The following is a 26,767-nucleotide window of genomic DNA, read 5'->3' as shown; positions in this document are numbered from 1 at the left end:
GTGTTTACCTTTGCTGTACACAATGCAGTTGTTTTTGTTGTCTTCTACTCCTTGCCAAGTCACATCCAGCAACCACTTGGGGCCAGCAGTCAATACCATAGGGACTGAAGCCTTTGTCTTCTGTAGGAAGGATGATAACAAACAGATGCCATTTGCTTGCATTGATTAAGAATTTGAATAATAATAGCAATAATAATTTTATTTGCAAGTAACAAAATCTCCAAACCCATAAGTGATGTCTTATTCCCCTATCTCAGGACTTTTTTTAAGAAGACATATGCAGAAAGCTTTTGTTCTTTCATTGATTGAATGGTGAAACTATTACCAAGGATTTTTTCCGAATGATATTGGGTCAGATCTTCAAGATTAAGCATATCTCTGGTGGCTGAGAATTATAAAGGGAATGCAGATGACTTTCACAGCAAAGAGCCAAGTGTTTAGAAGTGAACTTTAGACACATTGTACTTCATTATCAATGGGATCTCACTATTTCCTGAAACAGACAGGAAAGAATTTAAAGAATCAGTATCCATTTCAAAGATCTGTCCTGGGTAACATTTGTATTATCACAGGAAATTGTTGTGCATGGAAAAGGGATTTTTTCCTCTTTTGCTAAGTGATGATGTGTGATATTACTATGTCTGAAATAATAATACTGCTAATGATTCACTGCACTTTGTCTCCAGAAAGACTAAAAAAGAAGTTTTATTAATAAATTCAAAGACACAGAAGTAAAACAAGACATCCATAGCACATGAAAGGCATGCAGACAAGGAGACATACGTGTAACAAAACCACCTCCCCTGTATATTGCAGATTTTGTATTTAGAGAATTTGGTATTTGAGGAAATAAGGTAGAGGCTTCAGATTTATTAACACTTACCTCCTTTACCAATCAAATAGCAAATCCCCTGTGGGCAATCCTGAGGTTGTCAGTATGTGGCACTGAGATGCCAATAAGACACCTATGATTCACAGTTCTTTTTTTCTATATCAAGCATAAAACCACGACAGAGTACAAAGTACAACAGTCACCACTGATTTTTAATTAATATTTTTTTCTGGATATAATTCTGACAAGACATTCCAAACTTTTCTAAGAGAATATAATTATTTTTATATTCCCCCAATAATTCTCTTATTGGCTCTAGCTGGTAAAAATTTTGACATACAAAAAATCATATAATTAAAGGGACATTGCAGATGCGTTGGCCATATATATTATCTGTGTCTCGTCTAGAAATGTAGTGAAGTATATTAAGAGTTACCACAGAACATACTGCATTCCTAAAATATACACGAAATATTTATTAAAAATACTATTTTAAATGTTTTAGTGATATGATTGTTAATCTTTTATAATACATATTGATATAATTTGATACATCAATATTTTAATAATGATGATCAAATAAGACATATTAAATGTCACAGCTCTTCATATTTTCTCCTTTTGATCTGTCTATGCTTTAAAACTGTTTTAGCAAATACAGTATTTCTTGCTTAATTTGCATTTTATATTTTGCATTTTTCATACATTGTTTATGCGTAAGTCACACTCCTATATGCTGTCCATAACATCACTCATCTTCTAAAAGTGTTGGAAAAAACAGATATAAATGAGAAATTGAATCAGTAAAAAGAACTGCAACAGCTAGCAACAATATACCTACGTAGTGTAAAAATACTGCAACCAGAGAAATGCAGCATCTCAATTCCTAGAACTGCTTTTTCTACAGGATGCTGAAGAAATTGTGTTTGCTTATATGAAGTCTTATGAGTGTCAACCCAACTGAATGCATTTAAAATATGAATTTAAATTCCAATTTCTAATTGGCAAGTAAACAAGATATCTTTTTTTTTTATTTGATTATCAATTATCAAGAAGCCTGATGTTACCAAGTATGAAATCTGTGCAAAGTATTCACATGTGGACTTGCACAGATAATGATGTAAATAAATGAACTGAAAAAGATCTGCAAGAGATGAGATGAAAGGTAATCAAAATATTATCTCTATCATTTATTATAGAAAAGTCTGGACTTCAGTGACAGTTACACCAAAACAGTGCAAATACTGCTATGGAAACAAGGAAGAGTGGTGATTCTCCACACAGCTGAGAATCATACCCATATAAATACAAACTTTAGCATGACTGTTATCAACCATGCCTTCACAGCAACAATGAAGAGGAAGACAAATATGTGTTCCTACCAAATACTGCATTTCATCAACTGCCTTTCCAGTCAAGTCTTTAGCATATTTTTTTGCTTATATGTGTTCTCAGTTGCTGGTAATCCCAAGTACGATTAAAAGACAGTGCAATATTACCCAGATAGTGGACTTTTCCAAGTATACCATAAATGATTACGACATTCAAACAAGTATTTATTTTATAAGTTGGAGGCCAAGTTAAAAAACACAAAAGAAAACCAAAATTCTATTTTTAAAGTGCAGAAGGGATCATCTAGTTAATTTTCACAGGATCTAATTCCCATTTCTGGTTTTCTTCTTCCCAGACATCTGACATCCCATCGTGTCTCTCCCATCTGTAAAGGTATTATTTGCATTAAGGTGGTATCAAAAGGCCTCAAATAACATCAGGATCTTGTGCTGGGCAACAGTTTGTTATCTACATAGACAGGATAAATAATATGTCCTGGGAAAAGATTATACTTAACCACATACCGCTGAGGAAGAAATGAGATGCTGAGATACCCTTTGACTTTCTCATGGAGATTAATTTTTCCTTTAGTAAGTGGTAGGCTTAGTCCCAGGCCACTGCCTGTTTCTTCTAGACAACAAGAGGCTGGTGTCTCGTCCCTTCTGAGGTGAAGCAGCAGCAGCAGCAGGTAGACTGAGCACCAGCAGTCAGGATGTGAATCTGCTCCGCTGCCCCCCACTTACAGGGCTTTTTTTGAATTTAAAGAACTACACAGAGATCACCAAGTCAGCTTGGCAGTAAAACGTGCAATCAGTTCAGCAGCTGTGAGTGGTCTCTAGGCACTAGAGATAGGCTGGAGGAGGAACAGGGTGTTTTGTCTCACAGCTCTGCTAGCCCATAAGAGCTGGTTGACACCTCAAAAAGAATTTCCCATTCTCCCATAGTTCTGCTCCCAAGCTGCACAGATATGTAAATAAACTTCTTTTAATATGAAAGCAAAACTTCACAAGGCCCTGGCTGCTTATGAAGCTTGGCAGCTCCAATAAGACAGGCAATGGCTTCTCTTTGAAGTACCTCACAGACATATTGTGTGAACTGCAAGACGAGTCAGGACCACCGCAGCAGTTCTTGGGGACTGGCATCCTGTGAGGCTCACACATTCATAGGAGGTGTTCACCACTGACAAAGGCTTGCTCTTGTGCCTTATTACAGAGTAAGAATTGAAGTGAGCTTGCTGATTCAGGAAAGGCCAGTTCCCTAAAATGGTTAAAATGAAAAGACCCCAGTCCAAGATAACAAGAAGCTATGGTTAAATCAGTCATGCCTTTATCACCTCAAGATTAGACTTCTGCAGTGCGCTATACCTGAGGCTACATTTTAAATCCATTTGAAAGCTGAAGCTGGTGCAGAACGCGGCAACCCGCTTGTAAAGCAGGATAGTGCGCTTTGAGCGTATTACACCAGTGCTTTTTAATCTGCACTAAGTGTCTGTGGGATTTAAGGCACTGGTTACTGGTTAACATGTGAAGCCTGGGACCTGTCTATCTGAGATACCTAATTGAGACCTGCCAGCTCCTTCACCCCAACCATACAATCATAGACGAGATCCACTGAGAAACATGGGAAAGGGCTTTCTTGGCTTGACACAGAAGGGGTAACATATCCTTCTGGACAGCTCTTTACCTTTAGGACACCATTCCACTTCAAGTAAAGTATGCTCATGATCTGACCCTCAGAGTGTGCTATGAAAATCATCCTGTAATTCAGAAGATGTATTTATTGTACTTAGCTGGTCGTTCTTAAAATGGTGATGGTAGGCGTTAGCTACTTTATCTTTTTAACAGTGCTTTTAGGAATCTCTCTAGCTTAAGAATGGTACCTTTACAAAAAAAAGCTTTCTTGACACAGGAGCAACAATATTAAAGCTGCGTAAAATTAAGACTTCAAAAACCAAACAAAATTTTATTGCTTCCTCCAAAAGAACTGCTACAAACTACTGAGAAGCTTACAAAACATTCTGCCTACTGCCTAAGTACAATCATAGGGATCTGCTAACACAGGTGTCCACAAGATGAGGCCATAGAGCAGTAACCTCAATTTTGGAAATGGGAGAATATTACAGAACCACAATATTGTTCACTGCTCTACACTAGATAAGTGTGTATTCTACATTTGAGTAATTTTTACCTGAAAAAGCAATTTCTGCTAATGTCTTCATGCCATAACTAGACAAATTTGACAAGGACAAACAGGGTCAAAACTGTGATCTCTCAGGGAATAATTAGAATCAGCTAATGAGGATAAAAGAGGTTAGGCAAGCATTCACTTTTCACTAACCTTTGAAGCAACTGGACAAACAAGGGAGGTAACCCTCCATAAATGTTTATATCCAGTCAAGAGGTTAATGGAGATAAAAATAGCCATCACAGCAGGCCAAAACAGTTTTGCACTCTTGCTAAAAAGAATCAGTGCTGACAAGTAATATTAGATGGGCTCGCTCCTTCAAAGATTTCTAACATATGATGTGTGTGGCCTGGCAAAAACCTGAGGAAACCCCCATGCTGAAGAGAAATATGGTATGAGCAAGTTGGTTTAAACCTATGAAATTCTCAAATGCCTGATTGTTGCTGGCTGTTTCCAAGAAGTTCCAAGTGCCAGAGCAAGAAACAGATACTGAGCTATAACATTCAGTAAGTTGCTGTCACATGACCATTCTGTCCCAGGAATGGTGTTACACAGACATTATTTAAGGAGATGCACTATTCATTGAAAAAATCACATTTCTCTCTGTATAGGGCTCTATAATGTCAAAACTACTTCCTTAAAGTACTCTCACCAAAACAGAGAAAATGTGATGGAGACTGAAGATACTAAAGGGCTTCTGCTTCTAACTGTATTTTGATTCCCACAAATGGATTTTCATTCTAAATCTTCCAGAGAGCCTGAGTTCCCATGAAAGATACAGATTACCAAAATGTCTTTGTGCCCTTGGAGAAAGTCTTCATGCCTCACTGTGCAGAGTTACTTTATATAGCCAACTGAAAACAAGAATGTACTGGGAGGAGAGCTGTAACTATAACTCAGGTACCATCAAATATGAGTTTGGGACAGTAAAACACCAGTTAATACACTGACAGAGGTTCCTACTTTGAAATTCAATTTAAATTCAATTTGATCGTCACAGGGTTGACGTATCTTCTGACACGCTGAAACTGCAGAACATACCCTCTCCAGACGTTAAGTTCATCTTTGGTGATCACCATACTCAAGACAGCAAAAGAGCTTATCAAATCAGTTCAGTTGGGAAGGTCACCTAAGAGGTCATTCTGGAGCAAGAAATAGCAGAGGTTTGTGAGAGTCTCAAACTATCACTAATTAATTAATAATTTTTAAGATGTTTTTGGACAAGAAGTGTGGTAAGTCCACTTTATCACATCAAACTTACTGCCACAGTGTATTTCTTTATCATATAGCTGATTACAAATATACCAAACCCTAAGACAAGCCCACCCAAACAGCTCACTGGACATACACAGACCCTCATTTTGTTGTCAATTTGTGTTCAACCAATTGGATTGTCTCTCAATTTCTGTAGCTTTCTTGAAAACTCTAACCTTTTTCCAAGGATGATTGAGTCTTGGAAGAAAATTTATCTCAAGGACTTCCCTGGAAACCCTGCCAGTCAAGGCCTGGGGCAGCACTTCATAGTTCCATGGCTTTCTTTGCTAGACATGCTGAGGCAACTCCTCTCCACTCACATGAGATCGGAGATGTCAGGAGGTTTTCAGTGTCATGGTTTCAGCCTGTGTGACAAGCATCACCAAATGAAACAAAGTCACAAAGACACTCTAGTCTCCAGCCTACAAACACCTACTCTGGAATTGTACAATTGTACCGAGATTTCAGTTTTCACAACCCTTGCTATGTCTAGCGATGAGATATTCACACCTAAACTAAATGCAAGGGAAAATTTGTAATCCTTAGTCCTTGTGCTTGAAAAAAGAAAAAAAAAAAAGTTTGAAAAATGATACAAAGGTAATGCAGTTAATTTCACCTAAATCTGCTGACAGCCTGGGTAACTGTTTTAGTTACTTCTTTACAACTTTGTGGGATCCAGTGTTTCAGACGAGTGTTCAAGTTATCATCCATCAGATGCCTGTCATGTCTATATGAAGAGAGTACAGGAGCTGTTTTCCTGCACAGATGTAAAACCAGACACAAACTGGAAGAAAGAAGATAGACAAATTTTTGCTTGTGATGGGCCATGATGGTGAAAAGAAAGAGGGGTCAGTGTTATTTCCCCGTATCTTGAACAGGGTGGAAGGAAAAAAAGTCCTCATGTCTCTTCTGCCCAGGATTCTGGATGCTTATTATGTAGTGCTAGTTGTAACATGGCAGTGCAGCACCTGTGGACTGACTGGGTGCGAAACAACTGTCTCATTCCTAGTCTACAATTCATTACATTTGGCTATTTATACTGGGATTCCATTTATGAGACTAGTCTCTTCAGGGGTGCAAGTCTGGGATTTTTGGTGATAGTAGAAGAAAAAGAATTTGAAGAGACTGTGGTCAAACTAAAGACTTTTAAGTGTTTCAAATACAAAAAAAGGGGGGGGGGGGGGGAAAGTACACAGATGGAATCCCAAAAGACAGCTGGGATTTCCTACAACTGAGAAACCCTGCTGTTTATCCCAAGAGATCATCACTTGTCAAGTGACAAAATCGAACATACATTTCACCATATACCCACAAACCTAAAGCAGACCAAAGAAAACACTTAAAAAAAAAAAAAATACACCGTAGGTCTGTTAATATTTTCCAACACTTGTCATGTCTTCAATATGATTCCAAATTTTTTACTAATATCAAATATGCCTGCTGACAAATGTCCCTAATGCTAATTAAATGTATGTTAAGTTTTGAGAGAGTTTCATGCTACCTAGCTAGAGTGCATATTTTTCAAATCTATAAAATAAACATAAATCAAATCTCATTGCAATTTAGGTACAAAATAATGGCTGTTGAAAGCAGCTTTACCTCGTTCTACTTTAATCCAGGGTACCCTTGGAACCCATCTTCAAACTCTTCCCCAGAACTAGGAAGATTTAAAATAATTAATCCAGATTCTGGAGCACCTGGTCCTAGCTGAGAGTGTTGGTGATTCCTTCTGGCTGCTTGACATGGGGCCTGGAGAAGGTGACAACCAATTGATAGAAACAGGAATGGAAAAGCTAGAAACTGAACCTCTGAACACCCGTTAAACTTCCCCTACCACTACCACCCAATGCTACTGAGCTTTATACTCCTGCTCTTCCATCCTAGAAAGTTTTTTCACCTGACTTCATTCTGCAGTTGCTCCCCCCCTGTCAGCCCACCTTTCTCCTTTTTCCATTTTGTATATACCTGGATATGTCCAGACAACTTCTCCCTTCCCCAAAGACCATGGGATGGACAGCAGTGTATTTTGCCATCACTCTCTTCAATTTTTTATTGCATTTCTCTTGTTTCTTTCTGTCCTGTTTCTTTCATTCTTTGGGAATGCAGTATCTGTGTATGTATATGTATGTGTATGTGTATATGTATATATGTATGTCTGTATTACACAAATACCAGCACCAGGGAACCACATTCCTAGTCAATGCTGTGATTAGCATAACTAGGATTAGGATATTCTGAAACTTGACAACACTATGTAGATCATCTCTGCTGTGCTATGTTGATACCTATGGGTAGCATGCCCACTGTCATTGTGTCTTAGCACTCAGGTGTCTGCAATGGGTGTTGAACCTTTCCGCTTTAACATGAAGTTGAATACTTTGGATAATACTATTTCAGATATGACATGCACCTGTACCGATGAAATCACACTATATGTAACTTACCTTTAGACAAGATATAATGCAATGCTGCTTACACACTTCCACACAGAATTATCAGTGCATTCTTCCTACTGCGTTAACCTCCCTATGGTAAATTACTGTCTACTCTAAGAATTAGGTCTCTTTTTCGACTGAAACCATGATGATATTTGCCCGTAAATATTTTACAAATGCACTTGCTTGAATGTATGCTGTTTCATTTTGCTAAACATTTTTAATGTTAAAGAGATGAATACTCTGCTCAGTGTGACAGCTGCAATTCTGCACACACGGAGTTTTCGCTGCATGGGTTGAGGGACTAAACTCTGAGATTAAACATCAAGACCTGTTAATTGTCCGACACTTGCTCTCTTACTTTGTGAAAGATCATTTGGGCCTGGGGTACTTAACATGATGAGATATTCCAAACGATCAAGGGAACACAGAGGTTTTTTTACAAGACATGAAGGCATTTGCATTCCATATGGATAAATGCTGCCTGGTCTCACTGTCCAGCTACTTACAACGACTGCTGTATCCACAGCTTAGTTACAGCATGGTAATGAATAATTTTTGGTTTGCAATGATTTGGGATTTTTTTCTCAGTTGTACTTTTCTTACACTGTAATGGATGACTTCAGCCATCATTTCCAGGAGTACAAATTTCATGTATTATATGTATTTATTTTTATCTAAGGAATCCATCAAAAATATAAAAAGAAAACAGGGTATGCATAAAGCTTTCTATAAAAGTCCACTGCACAGACCTACAGATTAGTTATTAGTTATAGGTTCTGCTTATTATATATTATTATTACTTTGTCTGGAACCACAAACACATGTTGTGTATATTACTTTAGAAAGGTGGATGAAAGGTGAATAAGAACAAAAATCATGCTTTAGCAGAAGTAAAAGACAGTATTTTTTAATTTCAACCTTTTTTTCCCTCAACCAAAAATGTAGAAAATAAAGAGTTCTCTGTATAAGCTTGTCCAATAGTCCAATATTTTAACTGTATAATCCAGTGCAGGTCTTTTAGGATTATATTTCCAACTAATATTTTGAGACATTTATGAAACACATATTTAATACAAAGGTATTGTAGTCAAAGGTGTAGGCATTATAGTGTAATTCTCTTGATGATGCATGAAACAATACTTGAGCTCCAGTGGTACACACACTGAATGCACACATAATATTATATATAAATTCCTACGTATTTGAAATGGAATTGGTGAATAAAAAAATTTAAAAATCTTCTGGGCTTTTCTTCACAATTTGCAAAGATTTTTATGCATGTTTTTACTACATATTTTTATATATAGCTCTACCAGTAGGAAACTTGGTACTTTCAAGTGACAGTATAAATCCAATATACAGTCCTGCGCCCAAGTTTTATATTTGTTAAGACAGCATAATCATTTGAGGTAGAAGTTTAATGCATGATTCAACAACCAGAAGTCTACACATATGACTTTGATTAATTATTTTTAGTTCAGTTAAAACATCCTAGTTTATCTCATTTTAAGATTATCCTTGACATATTTAGAAATCCTAATGCAGATTTTATGGCCCACACCTATCTCTGATGGTGCTAATGGACTAGACATAATGAATCATTCTAATTTGGATGAAAGGACCACACAACATTGTGAGAGTCTTTTAAGAGAATTAAGGCTCAATTCTGCTCTTCCAGACTTATGAATGTGTTTTTAGGATTAGGCCACGTATCTGTACATCTGTTGAGTCGCAAGGGGTGTATACTCAGCTAAGTATTCTGACCTTCCAATGTACTGTATCAAATGTGCAGCTTTGGGATCTGAAAGGATTTGATTACAACTGTATTTTAACACTGATTTAATATATAATTATTGGGTAAAACCTAATTCCTCCTTACAGCTTCGTATAGAAAATTCCATCACTATTAAGCAGACACGAGGATATTTTTTACCCAGTGAGTAAATGGAAGAAACTAAACACCCACCCAGGATAATGTAAAATCAAGGACAATCTTCTCAGGATGCCTTTAGAATCAGCTCTTGTGTCCGTAAAAAACAAGTTAAACTATTTTCTGTGTGTTGCTGGTTGGTATGCTGTTGCATTATGCATGATTCTTGACTGCTCATGTAAAAATAAGCTGGAACATGGTCCCACTAGTGATTTTCAATGTTATTCTTATGCTTTCTTGTTTGCAGGTAATGAGGAAAGGAATTAACTTTACATATATATAATACTGATGGAGAAGTTTGCAAATAACTGGAATTTTTTGTTCTTCTTTATTCACAGTATAATTTCTTTTTTGCTGGTATATCAAAGATTGAATGTTGTAAAATTTCCTTTAGTTAGTTAGACTTTCAGAAAAAGACAGTGTTTTCATGTAAAATTTTTAAGTGTTTTTATTCCACTGAAACCCCCTTCCCAAACACGATCAGTGAAAAAAACCCTCCAAATAATAAAATAGGCTTCACAAGAAAATTAGTTCAGTAGAAATTAACATATGGCTAGGAAGTATTTTAGGGGTTTTAATTTTTCTTCAATGCTATCAAACTCTATATAGATTTTTAAATAAATAACAACGGTATTGAGTAACTGATTAACATGGGAATTTCAGAGAAAATGAATTTCAAAATTCTGTGCTTTTTAGTCAATATGATCCTTCACAGATCTGAATTATGTATTAATGGTGCTTACATTTCTTTATCAGAAGTTTTGGACCAAGAAGATGAACTGTGCAGAGCAGCACCTTTACCTAGAAACCAGTTACTTTATTCCAGCTGAAAGCTATTTTTTCTCCACTGCCTTAAAAGTGTGAGGGGTTTTCTTTTTTTTTTTTTTTTTCTTCTATTCTCATATAAAAATGAAGTTCCTAAAATGCCCAGTGGCAGATTAAAAGGATCTCATTTTTTGTAGCTTGTATGACATAGTTGTGTAACGCAGCTCTCATTTAAATTGCTTCGGTGTCCTGATTATACGTACCATGAGGAAGAACTGCAACTATGCAAGTTTCCATGGAAAAAAGAAGTTTCAAAGAATGGGTGAAGGTCCTTCACTGGGACTGGAGATAAAGATGGAGAGTCCAGCAGCGGGACTGGTGAGGAAAGGCCTCTGGTTCCAGTAAGACTCAACAAACAACTCAGATCAGAATCTTAAGTGCAGGAAAACAGCCTGTAGCTTCAAGATTAGCTTTCTCACACTGTTCCTGAGCTAAGCCAGTACAAACATCATCATGAATGCATAATTATGATTACGCACTACACTATGCATAATAGATCTTAAAATCTGGAGACAAAGAAGTAGTGTAGGAATACTGTTTTCAGGGTTTTCATTCTGAACACAATGAAGCTGTGTGTAATGGTAAAAGACTTCCTCTGAGTAAAAACAGTTCCACAAAAATACATTTTACTTGGAAAACTAATTCAGATACTTATGAAACATTTACACATAAAAGAAGGGCTATAACGGAGGTAGGGACCTAGTGCTATAACTTGAAAATAACAATGAATGAAGCCCAAACCCCTCCCATTTTAACTTATTTTAGGGAACTCAAACTGTCACTTGGAATAAGTAACAACAGACAAAGAAGCTGGCAGCCTGGCAAGTTTATTTAAAGGATCTTTTTCTCTGAAAGAAATAAATTGATTTATTTTTTTTTAATTCTTTGCAACAAGAATTTGACTATGAATATCCATTATCCATTTCTCGTACTGATGGATACACACAGGTTGCACTGCCGCTCCATGCTCTCTAATAGGAGCCTTTGGGAGCTGTAAAGCCTCTGTTTGGGATCACAAATCCAGGGAGAGGTCCACAAGCGGAAGGGGGATGACCTTCAAAAGCAGGGAGCATCTAAAAGATCAAATTTGCTCCTAGGTCACGGGAGTCAGGTTATTTTTCTTTTTTTTTTTTTTTTAATCACATGAAATTCAGAGTTGAAGCAAGAATCACATTGGGTAGCACCTCACTGTGGACTGAATTTAAGTGATTAGAAAACTCTTCTACTGTTGGCTCAGACCAGATCCACACTTCTTTTTAATTCCAAAAGGCAATTTTTCCTTGAAGGCCTTTCCTGGTTCAAAGTAAATCAAATCGAATCCCTTCTACTTTCAGTAAAAATTTCAAATCAGTTTTCAGATACCTGAGGAAAAAAAAAAAAAGAAAAAAAAAAAAAGGCACCAGATTCCAAGTGTTCCAAACATTTCAACATCCCAATGAAGTCAGTAAAAGGGAAAGCAAGCCCCTCTTCAGTGCATCTGTTATGGAGCCAAGAAAGCAACCTAACACCACAAACATCACTAGTAGTATGAAAAATTAAGAGCTCTAAAAGAGCAAAAGCTTTAGGAATTGGCAGAACTGGAGAAGTCCTGGCTATCAAACTGCAGAAGTTAGTAAAACTTTGTACTAGAATTTCTCTTCCTCTTATCACAGAAACTGGCATTATAACCCTACAGTACTCCAGCCACACGATCTGTTTCAAACAACTACCACATATCACTTGGCACTAATTGGCAGCAGCTGTTCAAGGCAGGCTTAAACTTGGCATCCCAACTGAGCAGGGTTTCTCCCTGCTCCCAGAAGATATGGGCCACCAAGTGAGGTGTGAGGCCACCGCCAGCATGGGGCATCAGTCTGGGTGGCAGCCGCCTGGCTCGAGGGTCGCTTCAGCCTCTGCATGCTCAGTACCCACTTTGGCTCTCACAAGTCTGCTCAGCTTTTAAGGGGAAGAAATGAATAGTTGCCTGATTTTCACAAGCTCAGACCCCATTTGCACATTGAAGAGAAGTTCCCACAACTGCAGAGCCCGTAAGTCTCTGACAGCTCCTGCCAACCCCAGGGGGAATAGTGGAGTGATAAATACTCAAAATCTGACTTTTCGCTCCTCCGCCATGGAGGTGACCTGTGATCAAACTTTCTTTTGCTAAGCTGTGGATGGTGAGCGAGTGAACACCAGCTGTGACATCAAACAAAAGAAGCAACGCTTGAATCCAGCTCTCACTATGCCATGGCTTTGTGTTCCAAAGGGGCAAAAGGATGTTCAGGAGGAAGCGCTCCTGCCACATACAGTGCAGGTGACACTGGCCTGTGCTCCTTGAAAGTTCAAGTGAAACTTGATTTACAGCCACACCTTGAGCAGCGGGCAAGTGCTGGGACAGCAGAGAGGGATCTGGACAAAGAGGTGAGGGCAGGGGCAGCGGGTTCCCTTAGTATTATAAAAATGCATCTTATTCTGTTTTTAATCAACGAACCTTATCCAGCAATCAAGGCAGATGTATAATAAGCTGAGCTACTGTGTAAATCTAAACATTCCCCACAAATAGAAAAGATACAGCCTGAGCTCTCTGATTGTTACTACGGCAACTATCTAAAATGAAAATCTTGTTAACCCTTTGCATGCTGTAGCCACCCATGCATCAGTGTTAGCTGACTTCTGCACACTTATCTCTCCTTTCTCCCCCTCAAGAAATTCATAATTGTATTGCTTCACAGTAGTTATGCTCCGGTTATCCTATTTGAGACTGAAAGAACTGCGATAGATGGTAGTTTTGTATGTACAGCGGAGTTTTGTGACTTGCTCATTACTGGGATTGTAGTTCAAAAAACAACTAATAAAACAGAACAGAAAATCCCTAGATTACTCCACAAGGCCTGGGATTTTGATTAAAACCTTGACAACAGGAATGGAATGCTTCCTAGTAAATCACACGACTGCTTTTTCTTTTAGTTATAGAATGATTTGACTGAAAATAGCATATTTTTCAGAGGAATTATTTCTCTACAATGCGCTATAAACAGGCTACTTCTAAAATGCCTTTTAAAGCTTCTATTTCTCAAGTACTCCACAGAAGACTGCCAGTGATTTTAACAAAATAATATATTAGCCACAGTGCTTTGAAAATTAATAGGCAGGTATTTGACTTGAAATCTCTCTTAAATGCTAGAAAATTCAGACAAATGAGAAAACTGACTTTCTAATTTCTATGAGAGTAGCAGATGATTTTACAATCAAATTTATACTTCTGTCTACCTGAATATTAGGGACAGTTTCATTACAACATCTGTGTAGCAGTGTCATGATAAAGTGAAATCCTCTGCATTTGTAAAGTCTCCCACATTTCATTGCTGAAAACAATGGAAACCACAGAAATTTTGTCATATTTAAAGTGACAGAAGCAGGACATGGCTCATGGACATCAATTTTATTGATTTTTTTTTTTTTTTACTTTGTGCCTACCATGTAATTACTAGAGACTCTATAAAGTACTATTCCCAAGTATGTCATTCGAGACAATATGCACCATATCAATTGATTGTTTCTAAAAGAGAATCATCCAACTGATATTCTACGGCATTCACTTCAGTCAATTCAACATAAAGTTAAAAGGTCATTATCATTACTTGGATACTTTTGCAGAACTGAGTAACATACATGTAACTTGAATAAATTAATAAATAACATACTTTTCTTTATAAAATTAAGATTTACATGTAAAAGCCCATATAAATTGGGAGTATAAATTATTTTAAGATCTTTTTGAAATAGTGCCCATGTTAAATTGAAGGTTATCAAACTTCCAGTACATGAAAGATGCCACTTATAACTGAAATTGAAGAATACCCAAGCTGAGTATTTTAAGATTAGTGAAATATCAGTATTACAACACTCCATTTTATTAAAAGAAAACACTAAGATTTTTAAGTTTGCCTTAGAATTGTTTCAAACTTTGAGAAAAGGACTGGTTAAAAAAAAAATAAATTGGATTTTTATAAATATGTATGTCAGTGTACATATATCAGAAGGTAGAAGTCTTAATATGTGCTATTCTTAATTTCAGAAAGTTGAACCCATTAAAGTGAACAAGGTAGCTTTCTTTTTCCTTCTTAATAAACACCTATATTTCAATAAAAGCTCACAGACCTTGCCTGCACAATACACAAACTGAAGGACAGACTACTGGCACGGGGTAAAAAGCACACCTCTGGTCTGATCCAAATTTTTTAGGATTAATTTAATGACTCAATCTAACTTGACATTTCGGATCATGATGAGCAAAGTACACAACACATGTAAGGATGGTGCTGGAATACAAGTAAGCAAGAAAACGTTCACCAGAAAATGACTTCAACTAGCTCTTTTGACTCGGGATATGTTCCATTTGTACTTTACAACTCCTGAAATACATCCCATTTTTTGTACTAATTTGATATACAGGATTCAAAGTACCTTACTTTTTGCATTTTTTTTTCCAATTTTTTTTTTTTAATAGAGTCAAATGGACCACATTTTCTAGAGTTCATTTCATATTTACAATACTATGATCACTAGATTCATCCTAGATGCTTTCCAAACATCAAGCCTATTTATCAGTGTTGGCTTATTTCCCAGGAATATGTCTGAAATAATCTAGAAATGTACTGGCTAGTCATCGTACTATACATATAAGCAATTTTTCAGTAACTCTAGAAACGTACTACGATCCTAGTTTTTCACTATATTATTCAAGTAAGAATTTTCTTTAAAAAAACACGTTACAACTTTTAATTTTTTTGTTGGGGCTTTTTATCCCCACATGCCCTCTCATTTCCATATTATCTTTAAATGATGTGTTTGCCTAACTGGTCTATTAACTGGCTGATTTGTAGTCTGAATAACTCTTAGAGGTAGATACGTATCCCAGCTCTTTCAGCTATACTATAGATGTATATAAATATTGTGAAAGGAAAAGATCATTTGTATGTGATTTATTTGTCCAGGTCTATTACTTGTCTTCTTGGGGGCAAACCAGGGTCAAATGATGTCTTCCTTGCAGAACCTTTAAAGACTTGGAGGAACCCCGCCACATATTCACCAGAGAAGCCTGCCTCCTTCTGGGTATTTGACCTCCTTGACAAGGCACAAAAAGAGTCATGGGGTTTACAACAGATAGCAGGGTTTCTAAAAAGCATTCAAAAAGAAGAGGCTGTAATGACCTGCACACAGGGTTTGTAATGGTGAGGCCATCCTTGGGGGGAGATTCTGTTCTGGTACTATAAATTGCTCAGTAAACCTCAGGAATCCAGCACACACGAATCTCATCATCTGACTGCAAATCTCCATTTCTTCAATCTTAATCTAAAATGCTTCCTAAAGCCTAACAAACAAAAGCTTACAGTAAAGCTATAACTAAGTGCCAAACTTGGAAATTATTACTTTGAAAATCAGCTAAGCAAGGTTTATTTCTAACAGTAGCAATGTCTCAGATGACTGCCATATGTAATCACTTTGCAGTCTCTTACTGGTGTTTAACTAATGGCAGCTGAGACGAATCCTAAAAAAAAGGTGCACTACTGGAATCTATAAGCCATTAAAAGAAAACTTCATGGACATACATGTTAATTCAGTAATGAAAAACAGTCTTTCCAATTTTGGTAATTTTAAAAGAATATATATTTTTGAAAAATATTACTTGATTTGGGGAAAAATACCCAAATGCTCCTTTTTTCTTTAGATCAACGATGCTAATAAAATAGAGGATATAGCAAAATGTTCCAAATCCTGCTTAATTGTGTTATGAACCCTTTAACTGTTTCCTTTAAACTCATTACCGGCTTAAAGTGTGCAAAATATAATATTATATTTCATGAAAATGCCAGGTTCAAGACTAACAGTTAACAAAGCAATCAAAGCTGTCCAGGCATATCTGTTCAGTTATGCAGGCTCATCTGTAGTTCCACAATAGACAAGCAAATAGACAATGGGTCATATTTTACTCTCAGGAACACAGACACTATTCCCATTGACGTCAAAAGGAATTGCACCTGTGTTTCAGATAACAAAATTTAACTCAGTCTTTTCAGGTCATACTTTCTTTGTAGTTTCCTCACTGTCAAAGATTTTATGATGTTAGTAATTTCATTCTGAATTTAAAGAAAAACAAAAAACCCCAAAAATGCTTCCCCCTACTCCCCCTTACACATTAAGGCTGAACCTTTCAAGTGTTTATTCCAGCACTACTTCAGCTCAGAATACCAGAGGAGTATAGTAAGAAGTATAATACTCATTAGGAACATCTGTGGGGTGAAGCTCAGAGACTACATGCTTTGGATCACATAAATGTTTACCTATAGGAAGAAAAAAAGAAAAAGACAAAAAACCAAAACCATTTTGTATTTCATTGTACTTTATAAAAGATAACATTATAGACGGGAAAGCCTCCCTTGATTTCATTTACATACACCATCAGTATTCATAGTACATACAAATAACATGACCAGAAAGTATTCAATCCATTAAATTTTTTTTGCCCCCCCTGAAAACAATTTCCACCTAAAGGAATAGTAATCAGCTTAAACAACACATGAAAAACCATAAAGTGGTCACAGTATTGCTCTCCTGAAATCAGTGGCACACCATTGCTCATGTTTATAAATCTGTAACATTTCTGTGTAATATATCAACAGGCTGTGATTGGAGGCAAATGGATAGAACCAAGGCAGACATACCAACTACAATACTCAACAAGTACACTAAAAGTTAGGATACTAAAACAATGACAGCATTAGAAGCGTAATAAGGTATAATTAACTTGTGGAAGGATGCCAGCATCATATAAACGCAGTGACACACAGTTCACTGTAGCAACCAGAATTTTATGTATCTGTGCATTCTGGTAAGTGCATCCTTGTATGTTCCCCAGCATCATGCTGCAAGTGGTCCAACCAGAAGGAGATCCAGGTAGCTACATTCATACACATTTTCCTGTGAGTTTTCTGCAGCTAAGACGTACCTCGTGTTTAAAGATCAGGCTCAGGAACACTGAAGCATCATGTTTTCAACTGCACTGGAGGGCATGAACTTTGCAAAAAGCTTCACTGTTTCTCTCCCAGAAGAAAAGCCTTTCTCTGCACCAATGTTTCAAAAAATATCCCTTGAGTTAAACTAGATTTACATCCTTAGTTGAGGATGTAAAAAGGTTGCTGAAAAGGTTGCTCAGGTAAAGTACTTGCTACCATTTTGCTTTGTGTACTCGGGGAACAACAGGTTCTGTCCAAAGGACTTGGGAAGGAGGGAATGAGCAGAGCCCATACTCCAAAATCTATTTAAAGCTAGCTATGATTTTTGGGTTTCCTTCTATTTTAAACAGTATTTGCTTTATCAGTGAACAGCTGTCTGAAATAATCCCTGTTTTTATGCTCATGGTCAGTTAGGCTTTATCCCACTTACAGCACAAAGTTTTATTTTACTTCCCCAAGAGTTAGTGTGAAGGAAGTATTAAATTCCTTTCCCAATATCATGTCTGAAAGAACTCAATCATATATATGTTACCTAAAAACAAACAAAAAATGGTATAAATTTGGCAGGAACAGATTTACTTGAATATTCAAATGACTTTTTGGAGAATTAATTTAAAAATCAGTTGCAGGGATACACTGCCAATAGAAATGGCAGAGAGAGAACTTGCTCTATACAAATAAAAACAACAGCAAGAAAGTAAGGGCATTACATGAGAAAAGCACTGCAATCACTATCTGAATCACTGTTTTACTTAGCCAAAGCATTTTTAAGGGCCAAGATGCAGGATCTAGACTCACTTAAAAAACTGTGGCCATGGTATTTATCATCAGCAGCAGTTTTTCTATCTTTCATTAGTTCTGAAAGACTTCATGCTTAATAGATTGAATAACTATAATTTATACTAGCCATTATTCAGGTTTCAAACTGTCTTTATACATGGATATTTTACCTTTGAGCATGCTTTGACTTATTTTTCATTATATTCTCTTCCACTTCGTGTTTCACTAAGTGTTTTAGTGACAGGTAAGGAAAAAGGAAAAGCAAGGTATGTGAGTGGAGTCCTGAAATCTCCCTCTCTCTCATTCTGAACATCACTATTAAATTCAGAAATCATTCAACAGACATTAGCTAATCACCATTACTCTGAAGGATTACATTATATAACAAGAGATGCACCAACTTGTATTAAGAAACACTTGACTTCAAACTACATGCTAAAATCAACAGGAATATACTATCTTAAATACTTGAGCAAAACTCAGTAAAAGATACAGTAGGCAAACATTGTAGTCAGCTCAGCAGTGATTACCAACTCATGCTCCAAATTCACTATAAAATGAAAATCAATATTTCCACAAGTTCCTGCAACATAAAAGATAACCTTCATTGATTTTTCTAGACTTAGGCCTCACTGATAAAATCTAATATAAATTTTCAACCACGAGGATTTGGATCAGAGCAGGGGTGATAAGTCCTGCACATCTCTTAAGAGGTGGAGAATTTTTTTTTTTAAAGTGCACGTTCATACTATTTATAATTTGCCCTGTGCAAGTGAAAGCCTTTTCCACCAGTGCTATCAGGAATCTCTTCTAATTTTTATTACTGTGAGGCTAAAGCCTGTTCCAGATAATTTGGAAATTTCAGGGGAATTGTGATAGGGCTGATGGTGCAGCCCTGGCTGACTTGAGAAAAGAGCTAACCCGTAATAGCCTCCATGGCCGTGCTGATTAAATGTTGCCATAGATGAAAGGCCTGCCATCGCCGCAATAAATTAACCAATCACACAAATCCCAAGTCAGTGCTAATCCTTCCTTGATACTCTGATCCTCTGATCAGCTCAAGGAGGTAAAGAAACTGGCTTGTGACGCTTGGTGCTCTAACCCCTGGATTTCATGTACACAACGAGCTAATGATATCTTGCTGACCAGTTCAATGGGATGAACTTCTCTCACAACCCTTAGGGAACACTGTGGCCTTCTTTAAAAAAACTGACAAGCACATGGCAGGTTTTGTGGTTTATTACAACACTGCGGGAAAACTAACCAGCACTTGTTAACCACAATGAGCATCAAACTGGCGCATGCTACAAAGCATGCTGTATTTTACAAGTGCAAATGATGGATTAACCAGGAACCGAGACACTAAACTAAGGACTGACTGTTCAAGTAATTGTGAGGAAGCTATCCAGCTTTCGATAGGGAAGTTTGCTACTTTTCCTATTAGCCCGATTTTTATCCTTACAATCTGGGGAGGGGAAGCAGGAGGAAGGATGCATCCACATATCTGAGAGCGTTAAGAAAGGAAGACGGAGTCCCTTTACCACTTACACACTCGCTCAATTGTACTGCCACAGTGTGATTATAATCAGATTTAGACATAGACTCATTTAATCAATTAACAGAAGGCCTGAACACATGCAGCATTTTCTCATTAATTATGTGAATGCTGCCTTTCCACTACACTTTGTGAAATTGAGTCTGTGCAGTCAGCACTAGTGTACTTCATAATTGGGGAAAGTTTTTATTTTATTTTTTTTTTCAGTAATTGGTTGCTAAAAGTAAGAAAGCTCCGGGGTTTGCCTCCAGGGCTTCCACACATAAAGAGTTTTGAAAGTACTTCATTATCTCTCCTGGTCAGTCCTGTGAAATTAAAACTGTTTTTCCATTTTTCTTTGAGGAAGTGGCTTGAAAGTAGGGTTCCTAGAAAATATGTGCGTATGTGCAGTGTACGTATGGGCATGTGTGTCTGTGCTCATGCAAACATACACACATACATGTAAAATCACAGAACTCTGGCTTGTCCAAGAGACTGCCATCACAGAAGTCAACACAAACATGAAGCACACGGGATTTGACCACTATCAATTAATTGTATTGAGGGATGATAGGTCTCCAGATCTAAGTGGGTTGCTCAACCTCTTTAAGAATGACTTCTTTTTCCAAACTTACACAATCAAGATCAATCATACTTGAGTCATTTGCTATGTGGCTTGGGAAGGCACCCAATTCGTCAGAATGGATACAGTTTATAAAACCAAGTATGTAATTTGGAAGAGCCATAGCTACTAGAGAACCAAGTCACTATCCTTTATTGCCTATCTTTGCTTCATACATGTCTTTGTTCTCCCCTCTCTTGGGGGTGATACATATGCCCATGAACACATGAGCTCTGGTGCTCCCACCGTGACTTTCCCAGCTAACCTCTTCACACTGCTGGGCTCAGAATAGTTAGCCCAGAAGCAAGTCTCGTGGAATTAATTAGTAAGAATATTAGACAAACATAGCTCCTTCCCTGCAAACCACCATGGGCCAGCATTTCCCAGTAATATAACTATCTCTGGCAAAAACTGTTTTCCAAGAAGGGCAGATGTTAGTGCAGTCCAGAAAGGTACTTACTTAAAGTACATTTCATTTAACAGAACCACAGGGGTTGGATGAAATTAAATAGGACTCTTCTGTTAATTTTAATCCTTTTGATTTTACCTCTGATGCCTCATATTGGCTAATGTCTATCTACTTTAATGCTTCACTTATCCAAGTTAACTATACTTAATAATTTAACTTTTACTGGCTATCAGAGCAATACAGAAGATCATTCTTTATCATAAATCATTAAAATAATATGCTTTAAAAAATAATACCTTGTGGAAGTGGCTTTTGCATACATGGAGATTATCAGACTTGACAGCCCATGGTAAAGCTTAAACTAAAATGATCAATAGTTTAATAATTTAATAAAGAAAAAAGCAAGGCTGATTATTTATATCAATGAGTATTTATATTTTCTGAGGAAGGCTAGAAGCTGTCCTGTTCTTCAGAAAGACCCATACATGCTTTCAGTTTATATCTCTTGCTTCATAATGTAAATGTTTTATATTCCTGCAACAGCATTATGTTAAGAAAAGAGCCATTCCATCTTTGCTATTTAGGGGCTTCTCTTAGGCCAAATGTATCCCCTGCCAACTAATGCAACAGTCTTGGACATACTTGTTCCTCACTTTCTCCATACCCTGGATTTCCTAAAACAACTCTAGACGCAACCTTTTATTTGAGCAAAGTTGAATCATATTTTTGCATAAAGATCTCCATTTCTGCCTGCAGAAATGAAAATGGAAAAAAAACCCCATATACATCAGTGATTGCCCATATGAAGCTTTGGGCCCACAGATGGAGTCCATGCTCTGAAAACTTCAGTCACTGGCTAACAAAAACTCTATTCCTGCTTTTCTGCAAATAGCATGGATAGACTAGATTACAGTATCTTTAGAGAAGCTAAAATAGCATTCAGAAGGGAGATTTATAGCGTTATATTCATCTTTTCTCACAGAATCATAAAACTCATAGTACAGCAGGCACAGAATCCATTGCAATCAAATCACTAAAGAAGGCAGTAGGAAAGAGAGCTTGCTCAATTTTACGGGGAACAGAGAAGGTGGACTTCGTCCAAAGATTGATTCTTTTGTATTTCTGCTGGAGTTTTTCTCTGGCTGTTAAAAAAAAAAAAAAAAGAAAAAAAAGAAAAAAAGAAGAAGAAATAAAAAAGAATACCATCTTTGTATTTCAAATAATCTCTAATACATGATGTCCTTTACTATTATTATGGAAACTGAAAAAATTAAAAGACCCATAGATTGTCTTAATGTATACATGAGTATATAAAAATAGACCCCACTATGTTCTTCTCTTCAGGTAGCAATTTCACTGACTGCGTTGTCTCTTTTGTCTGAATAATGGTCCCAAGCAAGTGGATGAATTTGTTGCAAGGAAAGCTGTCTTCATTTCTATTTCCTCCATTTCCATTATGTCCCTGTTTTGAGAACTCTTCACTCACTGGGTGCACAATGTTTTAAACTGTTGTTTCAAATGTGCTAATGTAAACTCCCATCACCAGCGTCTGCAGAGAGGGATGGGAAGTTCAGCCCCAGTGTCGGTGCTGTTTTAGGTGCAGTATGGTGTTATTTGAAGGTCAGCACTATGCTTTCAGTGACTTTATAAAGAAAGTGGGTCAATTAGGTAGCTGTGTAACATAGCTAAACATGACTGGTTCTATCAGCAGAATTATCATTAAATAACAAGAGTAGGAATGCAAAAATGCAAGTGTGAAAGAAGAACTGACTTAAATAACTTGCACATTTCTGTGTGCAGGCTGAAGGATCTTCTCACTCAAATTCTCCGTCAAAGAACAAAGTAATCAAATTTTAAAGTTTTTACTACAATAACCTTGGTTCTCCTAGGGAATATTCAGTGAAATATGAGAGAGGTTTTAATACTTGGGAGCACAGCTGCATTATGGTGAGGTCAATTTAGGAGCACTATTGAGACTCTAGGCCATAATGACTCCATATGGAGCTGGACAGTAGCTAAGGTAATAAACTTTCACAGTGTGATTTCTTTGCTCAGTGCAATGCTAGCATAATTCAGCAGTTACTCATCTTTCATTCAATGGAGAGGGCTTCCCCCCCCCCCCCCCCTTTTTTTTTAAGAGCTACCATGTGCTTATTCTTCCCTCCTCATCACAGAAGGCTTACAAATCGAAAGAAAACATTTACTGAATTCCAAATGAAAAACTGAATTTTATGAGTGTCTCAACGCTGTAGAAAAGGGAAATTCCTCAGTCCTCGACCCCTACACAAAGATGTTTCCGTTTGTCTTAGAAACTGGTATTAAATGGATATTGGCCTTAGCTTCCAGAGTAATAGTGAGACACTAAATGCATTTGAGGACAGAGAAATAAGAAATTGGGGACAGCTGCGGACAGCAGATTTGGGACACTGGTATCATGTATGTAACAAATCTTTATTAATAAGTACATTAAATCCCGTATTTTTCATTTATAACTGCTGCATAATTTCCTGTTAACACTTCATGTAAATTCCAGATAAGGTAATAATTTTTTTTCAGAATTCTATTTCTGTTTCATTATATGTTCTACACTCTGCCCCACAGGTCAGTCGCATGATTGAAGTTTTATGCCTCATTAAAATTCCCCTAGTTAAAACATGGAGACAGAATTTTGGTAATTCCTTTCTCCACAACTACAATTAACCATTCCACTGGATTCCTGTATTACTGCAATCCAAGTTTAAAAATTACTGTATGGTGAGATGGTCAAGGGGTCTAAATGTCCTAAACATAAGGCTCTTATCTTTCTTTGCTCCAATGGCTGAAAAACCCTGCACCACCACCTCCCAGTTCAGTATTTCTAGCTAGCAGCTGCTATCAGAAACCTAAATAACAAAAATATGCAAACTTGCACACTAATTCCCTTTGGAGATAGATCTTGGCTGCAGCCCTGTCATAAATCAGAGAATTTCGATATGAAATGAGGCAAGCAGCTCTAATCATTTCTGCATTTCAAATTGGATCACTGGCTCAATCACTGGGCTTTTTTAAACTGCTTGCCTAAGAGCAAATGTGAGGCGGGAGATAATTCTGAAGAAATCTCTTCTTTTGTGGCCGTAGAACTCTTTTAACTGTTTCAAGACTGAAGGCCACATTTCAGTGATAATAACATAAATCTGCTGTGAGAGATATGGATCCTTAAAGACATCTTCCCTCTCTTTCAACTCATAGAATTCCATCAATATCTGCATATATTATATATATTAATATATGTGCATGTGCATATGGGTGTTTGTGCGCATAAAAAGAGCTAGAGAGAAAAGAAGACAGAAACATCTGACATCTAGCTTCAGTATATTTTCCTTTACAATTTTCTCTTCTGACTTGACTCAATGTGGGTTTCAACTGCTGCAACAAGCATGTAGTTAACTTTAAACACATATACCCAGGGCGCTTTGGAAATTAATTAAATGATGAACACAAAACCGAAAAGAAAATGAAGGGAGGAAATGTAAGCTATGGTGTATCAGTTTGAGGAGGTGCAGCAAACTTCACTTACCCAGAGTTTGGCTCAGAACTAAGTCAAAATATAAAATCAAAGTGAAACAAAGGTCTTCAGTAACCGTGTAAGACATCCAAAGGCCTCCTCCTTAGCCACTACAGTCCTGAAATTCTCCTTTCTTATACCATTGATTTTCTATTTTCATGCCTTATCTAAACTCTGAGAACAATACATCACAAAAATTACCCTTAAAGTCAATTACAGTGTACACAGCATCCTCTTGACTCTCTATTTTTGCACTCAGAGTATCCCCTCTTTTTCACCCAAATGACACTACTGGCTTGTTGCAGTTTCAGTGTCCTCACCACAGTGCTCTGAAATTGAATTTAACTCTATTATCAGTAGGCTTTTGTAATCTCCTGTAAGCCTAATGGTGATCAGATGGAATTTTACAGCTAAGCTCCCTGCATTTTGAGGACTAATTTAAAATGTTTATAAAATTTTTGGTTTAGACAGTTAAAAACAAAATAGTTACTTTGCCAGGTGTTTTTTGTCTCCTATTTTCACCTTCTAATGCTTCATACTCTATTTTCCTCTTGGGATGTGGATATGTAATTTTTGTATACTTAATTTTCTGTTCCCTCTCCTACATTCCCTTTTTTAATAAAATTTAGTAAAATTTAATAAACTGCTTCATTCAATACTGATCCAGATTTTTGATGATTTTAGTATCACTGCACAGTATTAGTAGTGCAGACATAAAGCAAATAACACCGTCTGTGATTCTCTCATTTAACTTTGAATATATTCTGGTAGGTAAGATCCTCCCCAAACTCCCACACTTGATCCTGTCAAGGTTTAAAAATGTAAGTGTGTGTGTGTGTGTGTGTATGTGTGTATCTATATGCATGTACCTTTTCCAGGCACACTGACAGCTGCAAAGGCCATATTGCTGGTGTTTCCCTACTCTTATGTCATGTAGACCTAAAAGCGAAATCTAAAGAACTCCAGTCAGGATTGCCAGACATTATGCTGAAGAGTCCAGTTCACCAATAGATGTGTCTTTGCACCTCATGACACATATACTGATATCTGGAGCTAGCACATCCACGGAGTTCAAATGATGCTACGGGGTCCACTGTACCTCGCTCCTGATAACAGATGTGGCTTACTTGAGTAAGCTTCCTACTTCATTCCCCTTCAACTGAATGAAGTTTTGAAGAAGGGTAAACCGAAAAGTGATCCAAGATCTCCCAAAATCCAAGCTCAGCAGCCAGACACTCCCTGTAGGACCTGCAAATTCAGACCATGAAGCAGCATACCTAAAGCCCAAGCCCAGTGACACTAACAGTCAGGCTGACATTACGCTTTTACTCTTCCATTGAAAACAATACATTCAATGTTAATACATCAAGCCTCATGGGGTCTTGCCTGTTAAGTTTGAGGATTTGAATCTCATGAATGTGGAATCTTCATTGTTCTCAGCTGAGGTCACTTTCCTGTGCATGTAGGAACATGTGGGCTGCTTCAGCAGCTTACAAGCGTAACAGAATTGTTGAACTTGTATTGAGCTCACCTCTGTTTCCTCTGTTTCAGGGCATGCAACCCCACATCCTTGTGATTCAATGTGGAGTTAAAGCCATACATCGAAGCTGTCTTAGGAGCAGAGTGGTTGATGTTACTTCTCTAACTCATGTAACCACCATTGATAAGAACTTTTCCTTATTCCACCTGTCCCCCCAATATTTTTTGTCTGCAGGAAAAGTGCCCAAACTTCAAAGACCAGCACACATTACAAGAAAGCGGCCCTATACTAGGGCTGAAATTACCCTCCAAAGTATAACATGTATCATGATTTAAGTGATTAAGGAGATGTCAGCAAAAATTTGATCGAGCAATCATTAGTCTTTTAATGTATGTTATCATACTTGCCCCTGTCTTTGCACTGGGTTAAAAAGCCTGGTGATTAATATCACCATTCTTCTAAAAATGTTGCACAAACAAAATAGTTCCATAAAGTTTTAGTTTTACATTAATTTTTTGACAGTCTCTCTCTCTGCTTACATGTAAAATCAAGGTTGACTGTAAAAATTAAAATTCAATGTATATCACATTCAACTGTTTTAATGTGAC

The 26,767-nt window shown here is 37.1% G+C and overlaps 1 protein-coding gene across 3 annotated transcripts in view; it reads right to left on the bottom strand.

Moving 5' to 3' along the window:
* The window catches only part of ZFPM2 (zinc finger protein, FOG family member 2), a 303,211-nt gene that overhangs the window by 106,375 nt on the left and 170,069 nt on the right, over window positions 1-26,767 (bottom strand). For all 3 annotated transcript variants that reach the window (XM_061373386.1, XM_061373387.1, XM_061373385.1), the window contains one exon: window positions 9-120. In XM_061373386.1, coding sequence (XP_061229370.1) covers window positions 9-120 — 112 coding nt within the window. The remainder of the gene's footprint in view (window positions 1-8; window positions 121-26,767) is intronic.

The sequence above is a fragment of the Neopsephotus bourkii genome, unplaced genomic scaffold (assembly GCF_033783945.1).
Source record: "Neopsephotus bourkii isolate Nb327-2 ecotype Australia unplaced genomic scaffold, CSIRO-AGI_Nbou_v1 NB_1630, whole genome shotgun sequence".
In the NCBI taxonomy this organism is placed as follows: domain Eukaryota; kingdom Metazoa; phylum Chordata; class Aves; order Psittaciformes; family Psittacidae; genus Neopsephotus; species Neopsephotus bourkii.
Note: the sequence above shows the minus strand (reverse complement) of the source record. Positions and strands in the feature narration are given on the sequence as shown.